We start from the raw sequence: 13271 nt of genomic DNA, 5'->3' as shown, positions 1-13271 counted from the left end.
CTACAGCAGCAATACAATTCTACATCTTTCTCCAGAAACAATTTACCGGTTCGCCCTGTATAATCTACAGATCACACTGTTTGTTTTCTTTGGGACTATTTTTACAGTAGATAGTAGTTCCAGTGAAAACAAAAACTGCCTGCCCAAAATAACCACTGCATGTCTGGATAACACTAGTAGTTAGTGAGAAAATATGTTTGAATGTTGTTTGTAATTGTGTGAACTGACCCTTTAAAGATAATCTATTGCATCATGGCTCTCAGCCGTGGTCAGGGTGGGAGATGCTGACAGACTCTGGGCCGCTGTAATTAAGGGCCAGTTCTCCCTGAGTGGACGACCTCACGGGACCAACAGTGCCATCTGTTGCCTACAACTGGAACTCAGAGTGTCGGTGGTGCTGTTTATCCTCGCCTTTCATTACTATCAAAAGTTAGCAATGAAAGGCATGCAGACAGGGGGGACGGGGGGTGGCGTTCTCAGAGGGACGGACTGGAGGAGGTGACCTACATTGGCCTAGATGATGAGAGCCAGAGCTGAACAAATGTGTGCCTCTCTCCCTCCCCTGCTCACATGGCAGCTGGACAGTGAGGAGGGAGGGAGGGAGGCGCTAGACCATGCTAACTAACTCCATACTTTATTGATTGATCTCATTCTCTGTCTCCTTTTGTCTTTCTTTTCCTCTCTGATGACCCTCAACCTCTGCCTCACTACCTACCAACCACCATCACCTCTCCTGCAGCATCCTGTTTGCAGACATCGAGGGCTTCACCAGCCTGGCGTCTCAATGCACGGCCCAGGAGCTGGTCATGACGCTGAACGAGCTGTTCGCCCGCTTTGACAAGCTGGCCTCGGTGAGCGCTGACAACCTGCCGCCGCCATTTTCACAGCAGAACTTTGAGCCACTGTTGCTTATGTAACCGTACAGTCTGTTGCCTTCACTGTTAGTATGACAAAGCCAACATGATGGACTTGTTGAGGGGGAGTTACTTAAGCATTGTGTAAACCATCAATAAGACTACGCTGAGACTGATGAGTCATCTATGTATAAATAGCTCTATATTTGACATGCTTTGTATTAGCTGTAATTAAAGGCCTAATATTTTACGTGTGTGTCCTTTCCATGTAGGAGAACCACTGCCTGCGTATTAAAATCCTCGGGGACTGTTACTACTGTGTGTCGGGGCTGCCTGAGCCCCGAGCTGACCACGCCCACTGCTGCGTGGAGATGGGAGTAGACATGATAGAGGCCATCTCGTGAGTCAAACACACACATACTGAAACACAAAGATCCACACACTCAAAACACACACACCCTAAAGTCATAGAGTAATATTCCAGTGAAGGTTGAAGGTCCCCTATTGTAAAAAGTGAGATTTTCATGTATTTTTTATTATAAAGTAGGTTTAAGTGCTATGTAGATACTGTGAAAGTATAGAAACGCTCAATTTAATAGATAAATACACACAGCCCGTAATCAGAAACTGTGCCTTTAAATGAGCCATCAGGATTTCTGTACAGTTGTGACATCACAACTCTACAATAAATAGACCATTTCACAGTTTTAAACGTAAATATTCGAAATGTGTCCCCCCAATATAGTTTTTAAATTAGTTCTCACACATTGTTGTTTTGGTTACATGAGGTTGGCACGGGTTACCATGGTTACATGTCTCCAACCGGCAAAGAGGCTCTCAGGAAGTTGACGACGTAAATTATTGTGCGTCCGAAAAGATACATACTACTGTTTGTTCACACAAAAGTATGTTGAACGATAGTACACATATTGGGTATGTAGTGCATAGCATGCAATTTCGGATGCAGCTTATTTCCAATTGCAGTGTACGTGACTGACATCAGCTGACAGGAAGTAAACATGGACCCAAGCTGTTGCCTAGCAACTGAATTCCGTTGAAATGCACTAAAACAGAGCCTTTCAGACAGAGGTTAAATTCAGGAATATTTAGGCAGACAGTATGAGGAAAATAAAAGGTTTTCTGAACATTACAGCATTTAAACATGTTCTAGTAGAAACATGAAATACTAAAATACATAAAATGGGACCTTTAAGTTTAGATTTCCTGCTTTGTTTATGTCGCACAGGGAGCAGAAGAAATGTGTGAACCTGAAGGTGACACTAGTTTTTTGACAATAGCGTGCGTGTGTGTGTGTGCATCTGCAGGCTGGTGAGAGAGGTGACGGGCGTTAATGTGAACATGCGGGTGGGCATCCACAGCGGGCGCGTTCACTGCGGGGTGCTGGGCCTGCGCAAGTGGCAGTTTGACGTCTGGTCCAATGACGTGACGCTCGCCAACCAAATGGAAGCCGGGGGGAAGGCCGGGTAAGTCCCTCCTACTCCACCTGCTACCGCTCTGACGTATTCTCCCATAGCCTGTTTTGTTTCTTACACACTCTGTGTGTTCGTGTGTGTGTGTAGGCGTATCCACATCACCAAAGCCACATTACAGTATCTGAACGGGGACTACGAGGTGGAGCCGGGATTCGGAGGAGAGAGGAACGCTTACGTGAAGGAGAACGACATTGAAACCTTCTTGGTGCTGGGCTGCAGCGAGAAGAGGGTTAGTTAGTTCACAGTCACACACACACGTCCTTGATTACCTGCTTGACCTCTTAAGAGCTTCACACTGGTGCCATATTTCACACAAGCAATATAATGGCTTGTCACCTGCTGGCATAGCAGACCTTGTTTGTAAAAGGGTTTCTTCACTTCCAGAAAGAGGAGAAAGCCTTGATGGCCAAGATGCAGCGAGCACGTGCAAATTCTGCCGATGGATTGATGCCACGCTGGGTGCCCGACAGATCCTTCTCCAGAACCAAGGAGTCCAAAGTCTTCAGGCAGATGGTGAGAGATACGGCAGGGAGCACTTAGCTGAGCACATGGCACCTGTTCCACTTGTCTATATCGGATTTCCTGTGTCATCCTTTCCACTCTGAAGTCAAATCATAAACTAATTATGTCCTCAAAGTCGCTGTTAATATTAGATTTTTCTCTTATATGGTCATTCAAGGGTCCGAGGCCTGTTGTTAGGGCAGGATTCTTTCCAACTTTCTATCAATATACTTTATACTAACTTCCTTTTTCTCATAGAATCTCTGAAATAGGGCTGGGCGATATGGAGAAAGTAAAATATCACAATATTTTTGACCAAATAAGGATATTGAGACGATATTGTATGTTTGGTCATTGGTGCGTTTACAAAATATCTACAAAATGAGATTTTTGATAACTTATCAGTCATTTGATTTGATTACTAAGTGGGTAAAGTCAAATAATAGAACAGTCTGGTGAGTTCACAAAATGACTTCACTTCACTGTAATGCAGCCTTTAAAACCAGGCAAAGACACTTATGCCATATTATCATATCCAAAATCTAAAACGATATCTAGTCTCATATCTCAATATACCAACTCTGAAAACAGAAACAGTTCTTTTTTGTCACGCATGGCTCTATGGATGCCGCTGTCTGTCTGAAATATGGTTCAGACATTCGTGTCCCCCAAAGGATGAACTGTAATAACTTTGGTGATCCGGTAGGATTTCCTCCAGCATCAAGTCAAAGTTTTACTTTGTCCAGTACTTTGATTTACAACCAAATACTTTGTACTAATACTAACAACATTGTCCTCAACCTCAGCTGCACTTTGTCCATCCATCCATCTGCAACCGCTTATCCCGTTAGGGGTCGCGGGGGGGCTGGAGCCGATCCCAGCCGACATTGGGCGAAGGCAGGGTAAACACTTTGTGTTTAGTGCTAATGTTACGCCAAACTATTTTATGGTATTACTTGCAGGTAATGTTCCTTAGCTCATCTGTTAGATGAGTGATTCCCAAAGACTCAAAGACCCACTGGTGGGTCACAGGAGATTTTATTAGGGTTGCCAAATAAACTTTTATTCAACATTTATATCTGCAGTACACCTTTGTGCCACCTGAATGTTCGTATTATTCTGATAATTGTAGCCTTCTTATAACATTGAATCTAATATGGAAGGCTAGCATACAATCTGTTTGATTTACTGATGAGAGGAAAAAACACGAGGACCTGTGAACTCTGCCTAAATGCATTTGTTTGGTCTCATTTATAACGTTTTTAACGTGTGTATATGTTTTCAATAACACAAGCGTAAAACAAAGTTGTGATTTATCAAACGTATATATCTCTTGGAAATGGCAGATTTAATTTAAGGTAATATAAGGTGATGCAGACATGGCAGTAAAAATAGTCAGGAATGTTCATTTACGCACAAATTCGTTCTTCTTACGATTTATAGATAAGGCTTATTGTGAATTGGGTCGCAATGGTTAATGTTTTTTACAGTGTTAGATAACTGTACAGAATACCCCAGGAGTCAAAGATACGCTTCTATGAAACTTCATGTAGCGTTCTTCTCAACATTACAACCACAACTCTTCTTTGATTTTAACTCTTCCTTCAATTTCTCAACGACAGCCACAATATTATTTCCCATTTACTGTCTTACTCTAATTAGCATGCTAACACACTAAACTAAGATGGTGAACATAGTAAACATTATACCGCTTTAGTAGGGGTGGAGGAAAAAATCGATACAGCATAGTGTCGCCATATTTTGCGTGGCAATATTTTAACGAGAAGAGGACGTCAAGTATCGATCTTATATTATATAAAATATGAACCAGTTAACATTTTGACAATCCTTCAGAGGTCTTCACAGTCTTTCAGAAGCTGTAGTGGGCTCGGTCTTAAAGTTAGAGTGAAGATACTGGCATCATATGAAACTCCAAACCTAAGGAATCCATTGGTACCAACCATGTCATTAACTTTTCGGGAAGATCGCTAAATAACGCTCCAAATTTACGCAAAACATTTGTGTGAGAAAAACTGGCATGGCCATTTTTCAAAGCGGTCCCTTGACCTCTGACCTCAAGATATGTGAATGAAAACTGTGATGAACAAAGTCAAAACTGTATCTTATTAGATAAAACAGATGTTGACAAACTGCATAATTTGCAGTCGAAAAAAAGGTAATAAATCCCAATATATCTTAATGCAATACTCAGCATATGGCAAAATGTTTAAAATCGCAATAAGATTGTATCACGACTTACTGTAAGTGATAATATCGTGTCATGGGGCCTCTGGTGATTCCCACCCCGACTGTTTGACATCAGCATGTTTGGCATTATCATCGTTAGTAACTGTTCCTGAATGCAGCCTCCTCATAAAGCTGACAGCTTGACTGTAGAGTCTAAATGCTGTACTTTATAAATATGATTGTGAATGCCTGAAGGTGCCAAACGTGTACTGAACTTTATGTATGGTGATGCCTAAAGGAGACAACGGGAACGTGAGAAGAGGTATTGATCTGTTCCCGTCAGACAAACAGGAGTAACAACAGGCCTCCCAGGGATTCCCAGTGCATCATTTACTACTGAAGCTAATCTGATGAGGCTGCAGCTGCACATATTTCTCTTTCTCACTCTCTCTCATTTCCTCCCTCTCTTTATGCCACAAATCTCATTTCCTTGTCTTTCCTACATTTTTTCCCCTCTCCTCCTCCTTTTGTCCTCTCCATCTCAGAGGGTTTGAGCCCTGGGGGCAAAGAGGGTGTAATTTGAAGCCTCCGAGCATTAATTAAAACATCAGTCTGGCTCTCAGGGATTAGCAGTGCAGATGTCTGAGTCTCCATCTATTTGTCAGTTGTACTGTGGCTGCACGGTAATCTCTCGCTTTCTCTTTTCCTGCACTTGCTCTGCTTTTTGGTCTCGTTTTAACGCTCTGTTTTTGTTTTTTCTCAGGGCATCGATGAAGCGTCCAGCAAAGACAAGTGAGTGTTTTGGCCCCAGTTTTTGTTATTAGGGTGGCTTTCGTTATTAGCGGTTGACTGGCAGACAGTCACTGTAACTTTAGAGCCCGCTGTTGGTTTTATACAGTCAGATCCAACCCAGCACTAATACCATATTAGCTCTGAGTCATCCTGCCTGTCACAGCATAGACCAACACACACAGATACAAACACACTGTGACCTATTGTTCCATCTACCTCACAGCCGCTGCGCTCAGGAGGCCCTGAACCCTGAGGATGAGGTGGATGAGTTTCTTGGACGAGCCATCGACGCACGCAGCATCGACCAGCTGAGGAAGGATCACGTCAAGAAATTCCTACTCACCTTTCAGACCGTCGACCTCGAGAAAAAGGTTGGAGTTGGTTTGAAATTCACTACAATTCTCTGTCAAATAAGCTCTTTAATTGAGCTTCAAGGAAACTTATTTCTCGTTGACTTTCCATTTTCAGTACTCCAAAAAGGTTGATGATCGTTTTGGGGGATATGTGGCCTGCACACTCCTTGTTTTCTGTTGCATCTGTTTCATTCAGATCATCATTTTCCCAAAGTAAGTATCTCCTTCCGATAAGTTGCCTTTCCCAGTTTCCCAGTTACACAGGAAATGTGGCCTTGATCAGTTTAGTTTAGTTAATTAGAGTTATACGTCTTAATGAGCCTGTTTTCGTCTCCTCTGCAGAACAACACTTATGCTCGGCCTTTACATCAGCATCTTCATCATCCTCGCCAACATCCTCTTCGTCTGTGCCATCTACTCCTGCATCAAAGTGAGAAACAAAGGCCTTCTCCACTCACATGATTTCTCTTGCAGATATCTTGAGATAAGAGTCATTATCATATGTCTTCAGCCAGCATCACTAATGGTATTAACTCTCTCTTATCTGATCTTATTCAAGCTCTTCCCAGCTTTCCTGCAGACTGCAACCAAGAAAATAGTCCAGTCTCGTGCAAACAGCACGCTGGTGGGCGTCTTAACCATCCTCCTCCTCTTCATTTCCTCCTTTGCTAACATGGTAGGGACCGAAGCTCTTCATTTTCTCATTTTTGTATCATGTAACTGATTCAAGTCGTCCCCCACAATGAAATCAGGGACGAGGCTACGCATCTGCCTCAGGTGCATTTTGTCTGTCCTTCCATTAATCACTTCATCTCAGATGATCACATTTTAAAAAAGAGATTTGAAGAAATTCTGCATCATGCTGGCATTTTAAAATCAGACCAGTTTGCCTAAGGGGGGCGCTATAATTAGGGGTTATGCTGTAATTAATCATAATCCGTCACTGTGGCAGATGGGGAAGCAGAAATATGTCTATTTTTAACCATCAACTTTTTTTTTTTAAATCATGTTTACCGACATTATATATCTCTATTTAGCATTGTGTTTGTATATGCTTGGATTAAAACATTAATTAATACCATCATCTAGAGCTGCAACAATTAACTTATTAGTTGTCAAAGATTAAATTAATTAAAACTATTTTGATAATTGATTAATCGGTTTGAGTAATTTTTTTAAGAAAAAAAAGTCAAAATTCTCTGATTCCAGCTTCTTAAATGTGAATATTTTCTGGTTTCTTTACTCCTCTATGACAGTAAACTGAATATCTTTGAGTAGTGGACAAAACAAGACATTTGAGGACGTCATTTTGGGCTTTGGGAAACACTGATCGACATTTTCCCCCATTTTCTGACATTTTATCGACCAAACAACTAATCGATTCATCAAGAAAATAAACAATGAAAATATGACTTCGTTGCAGCCCTACTAGCACCACTATATATAAACCAAATTACAAATGTCATGGCCAAGAAGTGTTTGGAAAGATTAAAATCAATTTATCAAGACTGTAACCTCATGCATCATCAACATCAAATGTGCTTTTTAAAATATAGTACATAAAAACTGTCACCCACAGAAGCTATGCTGTGGCTATGGTTTAGCATTAAGATGATGTACTGTATGTACTGTACCTGTTTTGCATTGTAAATCTTGTGAAGATATTAGGTATTTGATTGTGGCTCTGTAGCTTTTTGTTCCACGTTTAGGACTGGCTGCCTGAAGGTTGTTTCAGCCTGTGACTGGTTGGCTCCAACATTAAGCTAACCAATTTAGATTTCATAATATTTAGCAGCTTGCTCGCTCAGTTCAGCAGCTGCTTTCTCTATTACTGCTGAGCATTAATCAGTCTGCTCATTTTTTGGACTCTTTTTTGACTATTATTGTATGATGCAGAACCTTAAGTTAACAGAAATGATGAATATTCTAGGATAAAAACACCTGATTACAGTGTTTACTGACTAATGATAGACCGAACATGGGCTGTTTGGTAGATACATCGGCATGGCTAATATTATTAGAAGATTAAAGATATTTGATGCAATCTGAAAACACAGTTATTGACATAGTTTGTTCACCAGAAAGCACACCATTTATCAAATATAAAATGTCCCACTCAGTACATATCTTGGTCAATAGTCGGACCAATAACAAAGTGATCGTCCTCAAAAATGTTATGTGTAAATAAACTGATTTTTTTTTTTTTTTGTGATCAAATTGTATTGGTTTTAAAGATATGCATTTGAAATTATCAACAAAAAAATGACATGATTAAAAACAATAGAGTAATTGAAAGGACAAAAATATATATATATAATAAAAATATATAAAAATAATAATACATAAATGAAATAAAAATAATTCAATTATTACTAATAATAAATAAATAATAAATCATTATCAGATTTTCTTTAAACTCTCACATAGCTATCTGCCTCATAAACCCAGTATGATGGGGACAAAATAAAGTATTGACTTTCTGTTTTCAGCGTTACATTTGCGTGAGTGTCTCTCTTGCTATTTCACCTTTACTGGCTGACGGTTAAATGACAGACTGTGTCGTCCTTTTCCCGCCAGTTCACCTGCAGCAGAGAGAATCTGCGGGAATGTGTGGCCAACGAGCAGAACACATCTGTGGTGAATCTTACTCTCTGCCTGCTGCACAACCTGACCAAGACAGCAGAGGACGGTTTGACTCTTTGTTCCAGCCAGGACATGCCCTGCCATTTCCCCGAGGTCAGTACCATAACATTTTAAAGTGTGTGTATCATCTGAGTGTTCATACAAGTGCCTATGTGCCTGTGTGTGTTTTTCTGTGCATGAAAGGTATTTTTGAATATTCACCTAACCTTCCTCCTCCTCCTCCTCCTCCTCCTCCTCTTCCCTCGCTGTCTCCTCTCCGCTGCAGTATTTCTGCTACAGCGTGCTGCTGACCCTGCTGGCCTGCTCCGTGTTCCTCCACATCAGCAGCATAGGGAAGCTGGCTCTGATGCTGCTCATCCAGGTCACTTTCCTCCTGCTGGTGGAGTGGCCTCAGGTGGCCCTGTTTGACAACGCACACCTGCTGGCCATTGCCAGCACCCTGTGAGTCCCCTGCTAGGAACACACACACATGTACAAACACATACAGTACACTCGCTCTTTCCCAATTTTCCGCCTGAATAGTTCAGCTCCTGTGACACAACACTGAGGTTTATGTTGGACATGGCCTACTTAAATACGATAAGGTTTAGATTTGTAAAAGACCTACTTTCTCATGTTCCTATTTTTTGAATATGTTCTCATTTTTTTCCACAGGAAAGCACCACCTGTGAATTATTCCCAGTAAGTTCTGTTCTTTTGTTTTGTGCTGCCTAATTTCAGTGACTCACGTGGTTTGTAGACATGACTTTCTCTTGTCTTTTCTAGGCCTGGTTTCAATGAAACTGAAGAACAGTGGTGAGTAGCTTTCACTTGATGTATGTTTTAGTGCAGGTCTATTCAATTTGTGGCCCGTGGGCAGAATCCAGCCCTTTAACAACCTCAAACATGCCCTTTGATTGTTTATAAATATGAAAAAAGTTTTTTTGTTTTTTTTAAACTAATAATTTCTTCCAATAAGAGAGCTTATTCCCGTTCATCAACGTTACCACTCGAGCTTTTGACGCTGTTACGGACTGTTAAATGCAATATCATTGTGTTTTTATTTAAATAACCTGCTAACATTCTAAGTTTTTTGGGTGTTTAAATTTTTCAGAAGGCTAATTAGCCCATTCATTAGTTATGTCTTGTTAACCACAGAAATACTTATTTTGTTAAAAAAAAATTGTTTAAGCAGAGAGAGTTTAGGAGAGTCAAACTGAAAAAAAGACATTAAATGCAACATTGTATTTATTAAAACAATAATCTACTAAGATTTAAAAGGTTTATTGTACATTCAAATTCCTAGCTTTGCAGATCAGATAGGAAATGTAAATGTCCGGCCCATTGGCACTTCACTGTTTTTCATATGTGGCCCTTGTAAAAAAGTAATTGAATAGGCCTGTTGTAGTGTGTGTCAGGTTGCATACATTTTATCCCGATGCATGACGCTCATTCATGACTCTTGTCGACTCCTCTTTTCCTCCTCAGCCTGGACGGGCCCAAGGTATCCTTTAAGGTCATGACCCCTGTAATCCTGACGGTGTTTGTTCTGGCTCTCTACTTGCACGGCCAGCAGGTGGAGTCCACCGCACGCCTTGACTTCCTCTGGAAGCTGCAGGTAAATGAAACAGTTTCACAGCAGACATTTTGACTTGTCATAGCAGGAAAAGCACAGGGTCAATAATAGGGCTGCATAATTAATCACAATTGTATCAAAATCGCAATATGGCCTACTTTAATTTTCAAATCGCAGGAGGTGCAATATTTGTTAAAGGTGAAATGTGTGTCAAAATACCATTTTAAATTGGATATTGTGGTGCTGCAGAGACGTCCTGGCATACACATGATAATATACAGACTTAAAAAAACTTTTTTGTTTGGTACAGATCCCGGTAAAAAATCACACCATTATCATTTTATTATGTTTTTCAATGAAATGAGAATAATGTTGTAAAATTTATCATTCCCTCTAATATCGCAAAGTCAGTCAAAATAATTGCAATTGGATAATTTTTTTTTAAATCATGCAGCCCTAGTTAATACTAACATTAAGGATGGCTCCGTTCTATTCAAGTGTCCCAGTAAGCCATGACAGTGTGGCATTGAGCCAGCAGGCACAACACCAGGACCCCTAAACTGAAGCAGCTAAAAGGCCCATAGCAACACCTGTGAGAACTTAAGGAATCCAGTCACATGACAACGAGACTAAGCAACCTCATCTCTCCCCGTCCCTCCTCAGGCCACAGAAGAGAAGGAGGAGATGGAGGAGCTGCAGGCGTACAACCGGCGCCTGCTCCACAACATCCTGCCCAAGGACGTAGCCGCCCACTTCCTTGCGCGGGAGCGTCGGAATGACGAGTTGTACTACCAGTCGTGTGAGTGCGTCGCCGTCATGTTTGCCTCCATCAGCAACTTCTCCGAGTTTTACGTGGAGCTGGAGGCCAACAACGAGGGAGTGGAGTGTCTCAGGCTGCTCAACGAGATCATCGCCGATTTTGACGAGGTGAGAAGAGAGGAAAATGAAATGTTAAAAAAACAAATGTATTGGATAAGGTCTGTAAGATGTGGCAGTTATATATTTGTTACATGCTGCGCCTTTTCCTGGTTGTCTGTGTTGGTCTGCCACTTTAACAAGCTTGTGTCTCTAGATCATCAGTGAGGACAAGTTCCGTCAGCTGGAGAAAATTAAGACCATCGGCTCCACCTACATGGCAGCCTCTGGCCTCAACGACTCCACCTACGACAGAGAGGGCCGCTCACACATCCTGGCTCTGGCCGACTACGCCATGAGGCTTAGGGAGCAGATGAAATACATCAACGAGCACTCCTTCAACAACTTCCAGATGAAGATAGGTAAGCACGGGAGGTAGTAGAAAAATCCTTTTCCCGGTCAAAGAAGAACTAGAGTTATCTGCTTCCTTAGAAACAGCATTATAATTGAGGTAATGTGGTGTAAGTATGATGTAACACGACCAGGCGATTTGTTCTCAGGGTTGAACATGGGGCCAGTGGTAGCAGGGGTGATTGGAGCCAGGAAACCTCAGTATGATATCTGGGGGAACACAGTCAATGTGGCCAGCCGGATGGACAGCACAGGAGTACCAGACTGCATCCAGGTACTAAACTCTTCTCATTACAACCTCAACAGTGTGTAACTTTATGTTAACAAGAAGCAGTTGTAGTTGTTGTTAAGTGAATGCAGCCAGTGCAGAATACCAATCCAGTTACGAAATTAGTCACTGTGCTGTTGTCATTAGTCATTCCAACATCATAGTGTGCGTCAGTTATGTTTGTTCATACTGAAAAATGTCCACTCTGCAGACATCTTTCCTCTAACCGAGAGATGTTTATCTCTGCAAGGCACGTTCATTTGAAAGTACTCTTTGTGGCATCTGAAAGGGACAAAGCCTATACTCACTAAAAAGTCTCATAGCAGATACCAGTTCTACAGATACAATCAGTGCACAGTCCTTCAGCTTAAAGGGATTGTTGTTGTATGAGTTACTTATCCGTAAGTCAGTGTATTACCTACAGTAGATGACGGTCGGCACGCTCCCAGTTTGGAGAAACAGAGAGGAGTTACTGCATGGAAGCAAAGTAATGTACTGCTGTGGACGGGGCCAGCAGCAAAACGTATTTTAGCCACCTATAAGAAAGCCAATATCGGTTAAAGTGCAAGCTATATTTAGAATATTTTTGTCGTGAGACAGCTATAAAATACATTTTTCCGATGGGGAACTGAAGCTGTTATCTATGCAACCAGACTCCATTGTAAAAAACATTAATTTTACCTCGCAGAAAACGGGAGTTGCTGGTCTACCGCTGACTTGATCGGTTAGGTTGTTTGTGTTATTGTGTGACTTTGGTTAGTTTGGATTCACCAAAGTCATACAATAGCACAAACAAACTAACACTGACCGTTATCTACTGTAGCTAATTCACTGACTATGGATAAGTACCTCATACAACCCCTTTTCAAAACACTCAAACTATCCCTTTAAGGATTAAAGTTCAGACATCTGCTCTACAGAAGTGCCCTTGAGCAAAAATCCCTGTCAGCACCAGACATGCTGTTCTCTAATGTCCTTCTGGAGGAGGGCAGAAAGCTAAATTTGAATTCCCTGCATTATTCTATCCTTAAAGTCTGAAAGAGGGAAATCCTAACCACTGTAAACAGCCACTGCGTGTTCCTCAGAGGAGCTGTGTCAGTTAGGTGTTATTTATTATCTCATTCATGGATATATAGTTGATGTTAACACTCATTTTTAATGTGTGAAGAACACCAGCCTAGCTAAGAGCTCTGGTGAGGTTGTTTTTTTTGCCCTAAATCGAATCAATAAACTGGCTGCTACAAAGATTACAGTCAGAACAATGCTGCCATCTGTTGAACAGTATGAGTTACTGCAAATACAAATGCCTTCTTCACAACACATTCACAACACTGGAATGCACAGTCAGTATATAAATAG

The 13271-nt window shown here is 41.3% G+C and overlaps 1 protein-coding gene and 1 long non-coding RNA gene across 4 annotated transcripts in view; both read left to right on the top strand.

Annotated features, from left to right (window-relative positions):
* The window catches only part of LOC119490573, an 839978-nt gene that overhangs the window by 28632 nt on the left and 798075 nt on the right, over nucleotides 1–13271 (top strand). The gene's annotated exons all lie outside the window — the stretch shown is intronic.
* LOC119490537 (adenylate cyclase type 6-like) overlaps nucleotides 1–13271 on the top strand; it is a 50235-nt gene that overhangs the window by 34353 nt on the left and 2611 nt on the right. For all 3 annotated transcript variants that reach the window (XM_037774022.1, XM_037774024.1, XM_037774023.1), the window contains exons 7-24: nucleotides 740–851; nucleotides 1127–1254; nucleotides 2180–2338; nucleotides 2435–2576; nucleotides 2732–2860; nucleotides 5799–5827; nucleotides 6051–6198; nucleotides 6296–6393; nucleotides 6523–6610; nucleotides 6740–6856; nucleotides 8758–8916; nucleotides 9089–9264; nucleotides 9478–9504; nucleotides 9589–9618; nucleotides 10291–10420; nucleotides 11042–11305; nucleotides 11451–11655; nucleotides 11794–11918. In XM_037774022.1, the coding sequence (XP_037629950.1) occupies nucleotides 740–851; nucleotides 1127–1254; nucleotides 2180–2338; nucleotides 2435–2576; nucleotides 2732–2860; nucleotides 5799–5827; nucleotides 6051–6198; nucleotides 6296–6393; nucleotides 6523–6610; nucleotides 6740–6856; nucleotides 8758–8916; nucleotides 9089–9264; nucleotides 9478–9504; nucleotides 9589–9618; nucleotides 10291–10420; nucleotides 11042–11305; nucleotides 11451–11655; nucleotides 11794–11918 (2266 nt within the window). The remainder of the gene's footprint in view (nucleotides 1–739; nucleotides 852–1126; nucleotides 1255–2179; nucleotides 2339–2434; nucleotides 2577–2731; nucleotides 2861–5798; nucleotides 5828–6050; nucleotides 6199–6295; nucleotides 6394–6522; nucleotides 6611–6739; nucleotides 6857–8757; nucleotides 8917–9088; nucleotides 9265–9477; nucleotides 9505–9588; nucleotides 9619–10290; nucleotides 10421–11041; nucleotides 11306–11450; nucleotides 11656–11793; nucleotides 11919–13271) is intronic.

This window comes from Sebastes umbrosus, chromosome 6 (assembly GCF_015220745.1).
Source record: "Sebastes umbrosus isolate fSebUmb1 chromosome 6, fSebUmb1.pri, whole genome shotgun sequence".
Classification (NCBI taxonomy): domain Eukaryota; kingdom Metazoa; phylum Chordata; class Actinopteri; order Perciformes; family Sebastidae; genus Sebastes; species Sebastes umbrosus.
The sequence above is the reverse complement of the archived record's forward strand: the minus strand, read 5'-3'. Positions and strand labels throughout refer to the sequence as shown.